The following is an 11,689-nucleotide window of genomic DNA, read 5'->3' on the forward strand; positions in this document are numbered from 1 at the left end:
AATTGGTAGGTGAAGAGATTGGTTCAAATGGCTCTGAGCACTATGGGACTTAACTTCTGAGGCCATCAGTCCCCTTGAACGTAGAACTACGCAAACCTAACTAACCTAAGGACATCACACACATCCATGCCCGAGGCAGGATTCGAACCTGTGACCATAGCGGTCGTGCGGTTCCAGACTGGAGCGCCTAGAACCGCTCAGCCACTCGTGCCAGCAGTAATGGAGACAGTCCACCACCTTGTCGAAGGGCAGTTCGAATCTCAAAATGTTCAGAGACTCATTTCTGAATCTTACTGTAGATTTAGTATTTAGAAGCTTGACCGCAATGTTGACAAGTTTCTGATGTAAACCAAATTCTATAAGGATAAACGGAGATTCACGATGGATACTGTCATAGGCTTTCTTTAAAAACGGCGAAGGTGATCACTAGCTTCCTGCTCCTGATCCTCTGGTGTTTCATTATCCATTTAAGATTAACACTTTGATCATTACAGCTTCGTCCTACACGAAAACCTCCTTGATATTCACGTAATTCACCGTCAAACGTTTCATGAATTCTGAAACACAAAACCTCCTTAGAGAAAATTTTGTAAGTGGTGTCCATTAAACATATACCCCTACAATTATTTGGATCTAATCTATTTCCTTTCTTGTGTAACGTACATTCCATTATTCTGGCAATTTCTCAGTATCCCAAATCTCTATAAGATGCTTGTGTAAATTCAGAATAGTTTTTACTATTTCATACTTATAAAGTTCTGCCACTAGTTGATTCTCACCTGCTCCCTTATAATTCCGAAGCGAATTAATCACTGATTGTACTCCATCAGGATGTGGTGGTGTAACTTTTTCTGGACCCGTTTTATTTCTCGGATAAGAGTCAAATTCCAAATAATTTTCAAGTCCTGTCCTATTTAATAACTGTTTGAAGTATTCAGCCCAAACCATTGAATTGTCGTAATTGTTATGCGCTACCTTTCCATTCATAGCCTTCATCATAAGAGTAGATGGAGCGCATTTCGGTTGGTACTCTTTAAATGTCTGATAGTAATCTCTTGTCTTATGGTGACTGAAAACCTCCTCGATAGATTTTAGTGAGTCCTGATGAAATTTCCCCTTTACCCTTCTAATTTCTTTAGCCCTGGAACGTCTAGCATTGATTAATTCCTCCCTGTAACTGTCAGTTTTCTATTGTTGATCACTTAACAAAGTGTTATGCCTGCGCAGGATTGTCATATAGCATTCCTCATTGCACCAAGTATGTTTCTTCCGTTTTCGTTAAGAGAGCAACTTCTTCAGCCAAGGTTTTTCATCCATTGTTGCTAGACTGTCACTTAAAGGTGTTGTTCACTTATCGTAATAAATCTGGTTATTAATAATGTAACTAGGACCGTAAGTTCTCTTTCTACCTAACTTTTGAGATTTGTTTTTCTTTTTAGGTGTCAATTTGATTTTAATTTTTGACATATAGTTTTCTGAATCAATATCGACGCCACGGAGGATTTTTATGAAATTTCCTATCTATGGCCACATGATCTGTCTGAAACTCTCCTAGCTTGACGCTGGGACATTTCCATTTCATTAGTATCCGGTATGGTCTTACCAGCTGGTTAAGTTCATCCCAAAATTTTACTCTTCCATCCTTATCAGTTCTATTTTTAACATTGGTTGTAGCATGAACATTTATCAGTCTGTAGATTTTGTTTTCCACCTTAATTGTTAACAATGCCATTCGTTCGGAATTAGATGAAAAATCCTCAGGAGAGTGCAATATTCTGCTGTGTAACAAGAAACCCACCCTGAACTGGGGAACATTTTCTATTGCCCATTCTGCTGGTGGTCCTTTATTAAGCCGATATCCTCCCGATTCGATTGGGTCCTGATCAGTATTACGTAGCTCAAGAGCTATGATAAGTAGGTGTCAGATGTTTCAACTTACCGACTTTACTTAAAGACTTGATATTTACTATTGAAAAATACGAAAAACTTTCTCGTTTGTTAAATTTTAGCCTATATGTTGCATGTTTGTTTGTTTGTTCAGTGAGTTGCTAGACGTTCCGACTCGCGTTAGTCCTCTGTGTGAGACCTCACCATATCCGCATGGTATCTTCGCCTGGATAATTTTGTTATGACTGTCCAAACCGGTGGATTCTTTCGATAGAAGACTTCTCATATTTGTTTGATTGTCTGATCAATGACCAAGTGTCTGACAGAGGTCAGGGTTTACAATTCCAGATGTGATGTGGAAAGGTGATGGATGAAACATTGGTATGATGAAAACTGAGACTGATGGAATGTGTGTTTGGTCCGCGAGAACTATTTTATTTCGCTCAAGTGGGCCAGTAAAGCTGGTGAGGAACCCCATCTGCCCCCTGGGACGCTCGCCACGTAGGAGTGCACCTCGCCTCCTATTACGACACCGTAACAGATAATATCAATATAATTACAGTTATTAATCGATTTATCATCCGCAGACATAGACAAGACAACACTTCGGCAGCCAATATTACAATATCACAATTTTCGGGTAGCTGAGGGTAATAGCTAACTGTAACAGGGAACAGTCGACACGAAGCGTTCCGAACAGTTCCGACTTTTAACGGTCAGTACTTCACTTATCCCGCCCTTGCAAGTCTATTGGGGGCTCATAACATGATAATTTATGTGGGTTGTCAATTAATAATAAGATTGGTACATATGCAGGCGAGGTGCCAGCCTACAATGTTATTTTGGCTCTTGAACAAAAAGTTTGACAATCACTGCTCTAATATCTCTGATCATAAATTCTGTATTCGAATTTAAGCGCGTTCGATGCTATGAGATCCCTTCTCATCTACAGTTAATAATATTCTAGGTGGCATTAATAGGTGAAAATCGGAATATGATAGTTCAAATTATTACTTTGGTAACAAAAGTGCTATTAAAACTTGGATACGCCATCTAATGTAAGTATATTCATCTTTACTACTTCGTTACGTCCTATGATTTCACCTTATGGCTCCCTTTACGTCACGAAATTTTCCTTTTAGGGTGAACCGTGTTCTCCAACAGTAAATGTGGAAACATGAAGCTGAAACTATAATCACGTGAAGCTGGGCATATGCTCGAAACGGTTTCTGATTTAAATAAACAATCTTCAGCTGCGATTGGTGGCGGATTTTATTTTTTAGTACGGTTGAAGGCAAACAAACGCTAAGTATACAACGTAGTTGCAAAGGATATAGAACTGCTAAATAGCGATCCTAGAGATATTTTATTTATTTTATGTATGGTACTCCCAGTTCGAGCTAGAACAGAGTCAACTACAGAACATCCAACTCCCTCCAATCATTAACAGTTGAACAAGCGTGCACTGGAACGTGAGTGAAATAGAAACAATAAAGACAAGATTTGCACAGCTAGAACGAAGCAGAAAACTCATCACTATTACGGAACATATCATAAAAGGTATACTTCAAGAAAGTAAAAATATTAAAACGAAACAGGTTAAATCAAACGTTTAACTGTTAAGTATGCATAGTTGACGAACCTTATACAGAGTTTGATATGGCGGACTCAAATCGCTACGAACAATGAAAGTAAGAAAAGTGAAAGAAATGCGATAACATCTTTCCGTAATCAAGAACATCCAAAGCAGCAAGACGTTCAACGAGCTACGTCATGACGTTTATAGTGAAGTTTATCCATGGAACAAGGAACTAACTGACGTCTAAACTGCACACAGGTTCACCGTTAAATTCTGGCGGTGTATCGAACAAATCCAATGTCGTGTGCGGCTATAGTGAAATGATGCCTGTAATTTGACAAAGGCTCCGCAGAGATGAGTGGTTGTGATCGGGAAGCAATGACATCGACGTCGACCATAAAGCACAATTAGAGGACATGTCCAGGCAATCGAGGAAGAAATCTGGGGGGAGGGGGGGAGGAGATTTTCGAACTATGAGGGCGTACACGCAGCGCTTCTCGAATGGCTCCGCAGGAAACGGATTTCTGTCGTCGAGGAATTGAACGATTGGAGGTGCGCTCGTAGTGTTGCTTCCTGAGACTTGAGGTGAGGGTTGAAACACAGTTTCACGCAGCTGTATCAGTTTGAACTCTAGTGCAGCATTCAATAAGAATTACTTGGCGTAATATTGCGTAACTTGACTTTTTCAAATCCTCTCATGTTTCATTTGTGACGTATAGTATTCCATCTGTGACGAAAACAACAGACATCTTTCATTCGAAAATTAAAGTCAAAAGACAGTGAAAGACAGACACACAGAAAAAGAAGGAAATTGATATTTAGATAGATACAGTTTGATTGTTTGTCTTTCGCACGTGGTTCATGTAAATCAAAAGAAGATGCAAATGGAATTCAAACATATGGTGGACACCAGTTAGTTCTTACTGCGTTACTTTCAGTAGATATGTAGTGTCTAATTTTAAATACTACGGTAAATCAAAAGACGATGCAAATGGAATTCAAACACATGATGTGACAACAGTTATTTCTTAATGCATTAGTTTCAGTAGAGTTATAGTATCTACTCGTAAATACTAAGAATTGGACTCAGTAAGTATGTCTTTCTCAAATTGTGGCGACGTGGGATACGGAGGTCATTATGTGAGCCACAGCCACTCGAGGATTTTAGTGAGTAACTGAAATTGAGAAGACCCCAACGACGATGATTTTGGTGTACTTTTGAGCATGATCCGCTCAACACATCTTGGATGTGATATGACAGGTACTTGTCAGAAATATTATGACATATCTTATGATGAAGTGCAGTACGTCATGCTTCATCACTCATTTTGTAATTCTCGAAATGCAGATTTCAGAATTTACTTCAGACCTCAGAGTTGATGGAATAACTTCAATCACAAAATTTTAATATTCATAAAGTTTGAAACCACACGTATAATTCTTTTATTGATTAGGTATATGGAACGAATAACACAAGAGCTTAGCAATTTTTCCTTTATACGATACTGATAATCAAAGCCGTTCATTAATTTACACTGACGATTACAATTTTACAATGAAGCGAGAAAAGCTGTAAGAAAATAGTTGTCGCAGGAAAATACTTGCAATACACTGAGGGAAGATCATGATCAAATCATTCCAAGTACAATTATACCGAAACCATTGCAAAACTTGTGCTCTGGTTTAGAAAACCAGTCCTGATTCTGCGTCATCATGGAAACAGTATAGACCACAGAGTCCACGCCACTTGGTAACCGCGAAACTTACGACGTTAAGACCATAGATTTAAGGTCCGTGGCGACAGAACAATAGACACGCTTGTACGAGCACAACACAATAAATTCTTGCTCGTATCAGTAATGTATTTTTTCATAAATATATAATGTACCAACAAAAGACAGCACATTTGTGACAAAAACTCATCTTTATTAGTAAATGGAGACAAAGTAACATAAATTTTGTATCTACCTGAAAGCGATTCCTTACAGCAAAATAGAATATTATTTTGAGCAAAGAAAATCTTGCTTTGCTGTATACCTCACCACATGAATGTCAAAGTATTAGATTTCATGCACATGTGGAGGTCCTTCATATGAGGTGACTAGTGCTCCCATGTAATGTACTAGTCAACACAGAATTATAAGCAGCTTTCATTTAACATGTACAAAAAAAGACGCTTTGAAACGAGTGTCCATCAGTCCACACGAATCTGCAATGAATGTGAAAGCTGAAGAAATCTTCTAATTCTCCAAATCGCTTTCGCTGAATTAAATGTCCATAACTGTTGTACCGCCAATGTCGTAAGTTGCTTATGGTTTTGAGAAGCCTTACGAAATTCGTGCTATAGGGTGTGTTCCGTAGACAGCAGAACAATTAGATTACCATTTACTGTGTTCATGTATCGAGTTACTCCAATTGAAGAAGGAAGTAAAACAAGGTTGCTTAGAGAGGGATGAGTATAAAAAATGTTGCTTAGAGTGAGCAGAACAAAAATTTGCTTAGAGTGAGCCGAACGAAAACAACATTTACACCATTCAGCTTAAATTTCGATGTTGTCTCCATTGGCTATGAAATTAATACAGGAGTCTATAACTCTGCAGTGTATGATGGGGAAAAATAAGTATCGAAGACTGTAAACAGGAATAATAATTAGAACACTGATTTATTTTTTTGTTCTGGAAAAAAACAGTTACACTATAAAACAGTGAAATGTAGGCTGGGTCAAAAGAATGAAACAAAAAGGAAACACAAAGAAGCATTCATTTGCAGATGTGAGAAGAAGTCTGCTGCGCCAAGCCCAGTTAAAAATGTCGAAACGAGTTCAAGAACACAGTTCTCAAAGGTAATTGTTTTTAGTGAAATGAGGAAAAAACGACACAAACGGATTAAAGAACTTTCAGATAGATTTGTTAATACAAGAAACGGCAACGATGAAGACAACCAATAAGCGATTAATCCGTAGATGAAACATGCAGAGCTTAAATGTATGATAAACGTGCCTGTCTTGCATCCCGTTTCTTCCAAATGCGAATATAATTTCTTAACTACTTAATACTAGCACATATGATGAAAGTTTCTTCTATATTATAGAGACCAAGGAGCACTGAAATACTGAATATCAATAAGGCAGAATGTTCAGCAGGAAAGTTTGAAGAGATAAAAAGAACAATATTTCATTCCTGTGCAAATGCACGATGAATAAAAACAAACGCCATTTAATTTCTAAACGTACGCTGTCAGACGTTTGAGCATCAGAACAAATGTAAACAAAATTTTCTCACGTGCTGCCGAAATTTTAAGAGCTATACTTGCAGTAGTTATTCGGAGATGGAGGAGACTTGCACAGGACTGAGTAGCATGGAGCGCTGCATCAAACCAGTCTTCGGACTTAAGACCACAACAACACACGAATATTAGGGAAGACATGGTAATTTTAGTAGCACTAGGGAAAAAATTTAATTGCAGAAGTATATAGAAGAGAAATACGTGCGTAGATTCGACGGTTGTCTCGTGAGAATAGAATAAAGTGGAAAAAAATGTGGGAAGTGGAAGTTTGACATACAGGCTTTAGGAGTTGTATGAAGTATGTACCAGTATCAAGTGGCCACATATAGTATTCACTAAACAATATCAGGGTACGAAAAACTGTACAGATCTCTTTCTTCAAGCGTGCACTGGAATGTACACTAGTGACTAAAAATTGCAAGCCAAGCGGTGGAATGGAACACAGTACAACGCGCATAAAATGTTGGCTACCATGCATGTACTGAAATGAAGAAGGAAGGGCAAGATAGAAAACCCAGTACGATATATTTTCAATGGTTTCACAAAATTATCAGAACGAACAAAATATTGTTTACAGTGCACTTTCTGTTTCAGATCCACACGAGATGGAATGTTTCTGCTGTGATTTCGCAAAGCTTTTATTCCCAAACGCAATAACCGCTTTGCTCTATTTACGAGCTGGGTAAGAGAGCGAGAGCAAATATTTTTTTCTCTTATAGTGATAAAGTGAATTCCAGAACAAAAGCAACAGCACAGTTTCTGCCTGCCATGTTCCACTGTTGTCCAGAGAATGAAAATTTTAGTTGTAAGGTCTGGAAATACGCTTTTCAAATATCTGTATTTACGACGAAAACTGAACGGAATGCAGCGGTTCAGCTAAATCACCAGTTCGAACAAGCATCATAGTACTGACTATAAATTTTCTCTCAAGAAACAGATTCTTGCCGACATTTTTTTACAAAACGATGTATAAAGGATTGGGAGACGTTTGTTGGACTAGTATAAGATAAAATAATGCAGTCTGAATTAAAGTGTGGTAGGCCCTACATGATTAGAGTCCAGATAACAATGACAATTTAAGAAAGTAAAACAAGAATAAAAGTTATTTATGCATCTGCAAGTGTATACAACAGCTTTGCTAAGGGATCTTCAAACGTTGAAGAAAAATTAATTTTTGGCCACAGATAGTGCGTGAAATTAGCAGCCATTGAAAATTCTAACTCACAAACGTACGTATGATATGCGATTGCGTAATAACGCAGACCACACGTGTTCTATAAAAGCTCCATTTACAATCTACATATTTAATTACAGGTTGCGTTATCTTGGAGGTACTTCGTCTCAATATAGGCACGCCAGTCGGGGTATGTCACTTTGAAAGAACTGGTTTTGTCGAAAATGTACGCATATTACATGGATCCACTATAAGAACTGTGAGCCGAAACAAGTACTTAAGCAACAAATGATGAGCAAGGACATGCAATTGCTATCGTAAAACATTAAATACGCTTGTAAGCAGAACTTTGCGGCAGGCTACAACTGGGCCTCGAGCACAGACTGCAGGCCAAATGCGCTTCTATCGGCAAAGAAAGTCTTGCTGAACATATCCAGCAGCGTCTTCCTAACCGAGACTAGAATGCTTCTCAGGCTTAGTCAACAGATCATTTACGGCTCAAACAGCGCGTCAATTTCTGTTACTCTGACGTCTACAATTGCAATTTGGATAATTGGAAACTGTGATGAGTAAATATATTTTTATTATTCCCCAAAACGACATAGCTGTGTATTATCTACATGATAATAAACAAATGTCAACTTTTCATGGATCTGTCAACTTCACAAAACGTGAAATAAATTATTTTTCTGATATCACTGCACCGTTACTACCCTCTAAATGATTTATCTGGCTCTAAACCCAAGAATAGCCTGATTGTTCATCGCTAGTGCCGTCTTTATAGAATTTCCGTAGGAAGCATTGTGGTCTGATAATAGCTGACCTCAATATTCCTCATAAAAGTTATCTTCTAATCTACAATTAGGGTTGCCAACGATAGTGGTCAGTGTAAGCCCAGTTTGTTTCATTGGCGACCCGCAACAACCATCTAACAGAACGTCTGCTCAGCGGAAATAGCAGGTCAGTTGCTGAAGAAACATTGTTTCGAGATTTACTGGAACATTCAGGATGCCGACAGTTTTAGTCAACTCTCCTGTTGGCTCCCACCATATTTACATCTAGAGAAAAGGAATAGCGTGGTTGATATGAGTGCAAAACTATTAAACAAACATTTTGAACATTCATCATCTCGAAGAAAGCTTTCTTAATGTCATTTGCTGGTAATTATAGTGAGAATACACATGAGTAGTGACAAGCTTTTTTTACTATTCTAAAGAAAATTATGTTTCCACCACCACACGCAATACACAACGTCATCAGCCTCCCCCCTCCCAGTCTTCCTTACAAAAAAAGTTACTTTATATGTTTCTTTGCCTAGTTGCTTCTCTAAGGCATCTATGGAGATTTAATGGCAGGACAATGGGACATTAGAAACTGAGACTGGACGAGCTTTATATACAGACATACCGTGGACAATCACTGTCAGCGTTTAAAACTGGCGTTTGTTAACATAGAAATAATTGGTGTTATCATTTAGTATGTGTGTCACGAGGACCTAAGACCACACTCTTCAAATATTTCCTTTAACAATTTTTGTGTTAAGATTGGTGCCATCAACAGCATCATGCTGTTGTTCAAAATACTAAATAAGAACTCAGTAAAATGGAGAGTACTATTTTAGTTTTACTACAAATATCAAGAAAGAAATTTTACTCAGCTGCATATCTTTGCAAAGAAAGAGGGTGAAAGATACGTTGTGCATCTCCTTCCCCATCCCCCCTTGCATTTTTCGTAATTTCTGTACGATATATGCACATAACACGCGTCAAAATATTCGTCGGAGACTGGTCCATTATCTGATACGCGTCTTCTGAATTTACCTTGTAATTTTATTATTATAAAAAGTGCGTTAAATATGGCAAAGTACGTTTAAAAATGTGGCGAACGAAAACACCAGGATGATACCTCTGTCTTTATCTGGAGTTCTCATTCGTTAACTTTGCAACCTCGGGCTACTCTACCGATTACTCTGAATACACTTAGTATAATGCCCATGACTAAATTGGCGAAATTCTGACTTACACTGCCGGTTGTCAAAACCGTCCTCGGATATAATCTGAGAACGGAACAAGAAGAGTAGAAAATTCATTCTGAACGACGAAATGCAGTGTGAAGCATTCAGATATATGTAGTAAATGAATGAGTAAATCCACAAAGAACAAACTAACTGGATATTCGTTGAGAATCTATCAGTTCACACAAGAAATGCTGCATCTTCAGCAACTTCTATACGAAGTTCACTTGACGATAGTTGTGCAGATTTTTGTGTCGTTGCAACGATACAACAGCGCTTCTGACAGAAACAATCCTGCTTGCCCTCAGCAAGCAGAAATTAATCTCTATGCTTACCGACGTTGTTCACTGGGGGATTGCCAGCAAAGTCTTCTTCGTAGCAGGTTATTCATCCGAACAGCAGATTATAAACTTAAGATGTCCTTTTGCCGCAAACAGCACTCACTACTTAAACAAATTATTTTGCACAGAAAGCTCAACCAGGGGCATAAGTGTCAAACATGTCTCATCACAAAGCAGAAACGTGACGTGGCAAACACTAGCATCCGGGGCTGGGACTACCTCTCTTCCTCTAATGTCTGAAAGGCGGTCGCTTCAATAATTCATTACATTCCGTCGCACGATTTATTTGTAAACTGTATGTGCCCCGCTATAATTTCTGTGTCCATTGCGCCCGATTTTAACGAAATGGTCCCACGAAACCGCGCTCTTTGCAACATTATTCGCAACACTCCAATATATGAAGAAATTTCGCCAAGTGTTGGTGGGAAAAAAAGTCAAGAACTAAAGAGCACACGGTAGTTACGTAAGAACACGCCCGAAAGACGTGGTGGATTTCCTTTGTCTGGTTACAAATGTCACTGTGGCGTTTTGCGACGCTTTCGGCTGTCGCGAAGATGATAACCTAATCCACCTGTCACGAATTTAACGAAATGGTCCCACAAAACCGTTCTCTTAGCAACATTATCCATAACACTCCAATATATGAACACTTTCGTTGACCTTTGTGGGGAGAAAAAAGGTCAAGAATTACAGAGCACTCGATAGTTACGTGCGAACGCGCCCTGAAGACGTGATGGTATCCCTTTGTCTTGGTACAGGTGTCGCTGTTGCGTCTTGCTGTTGCGCACACGGCTTGCACGAAAATAATAACCTAATCCAGCTGTCACGATTTTAACGCAATGATTTCAGAAAACTGCTCTCTTTGCAATATTATCCACAGCACTCCAATGTATGAACAATTTGCGCTGACCGTTGGTGGGAAAAAAAGGTCAAGAACTGAAGAGCGCTCGAAAGCTGCGTTTGAAGACGTCCAAAAGACGTAATGGTGTTCTTTTCTCTTGTTACAGATGTCACCTGTGGGTAGTGCCACAGTTGGAGGCAATAAGTATTAACAGAATCACTCGCTGTAGGAGAACTTTACAGTCCGACACGACGGAGGTGGCGCAGACAGCTGTAGAGGAAGGAGGACTTACTTGCAGACGCAGCGGCCAGCAGGGCCAGCAGAAGCGGGAGTCGTGACAACCGCCTCCCATGCATGCTGCCTAGCTACTGATTCGAGCTGACCTGCGACCGCTTATCGCCGCTACCCCCAACATCGCAGCCCGCGCCCCACTACCGGCCTTTGACATCACTCGCTACACACCACGTCTCGACTCTCTGACCGCACGATTACACAATTAACGTGATGGCGCACGGTCGTATAGCGCCAGACACTCAAGTCATCAGTCTCATATGCAGCTGGACATACG

General features: G+C 39.3%; 1 protein-coding gene across 1 annotated transcript in view; it reads right to left on the reverse strand.

The window, feature by feature from the left end:
* Nucleotides 1–11,477, reverse strand: part of LOC124722172 — an 830,020-nt gene extending 818,543 nt beyond the window's left edge. The window contains exon 1 of the mRNA XM_047247373.1: nt 11,414–11,477. Coding sequence (XP_047103329.1) covers nt 11,414–11,477 — 64 coding nt within the window. The remainder of the gene's footprint in view (nt 1–11,413) is intronic.
* Between the last annotated feature and the right edge of the window lie 212 nt (nt 11,478–11,689).

The sequence above is a fragment of the Schistocerca piceifrons genome, chromosome X, assembly GCF_021461385.2.
Source record: "Schistocerca piceifrons isolate TAMUIC-IGC-003096 chromosome X, iqSchPice1.1, whole genome shotgun sequence".
Classification (NCBI taxonomy): domain Eukaryota; kingdom Metazoa; phylum Arthropoda; class Insecta; order Orthoptera; family Acrididae; genus Schistocerca; species Schistocerca piceifrons.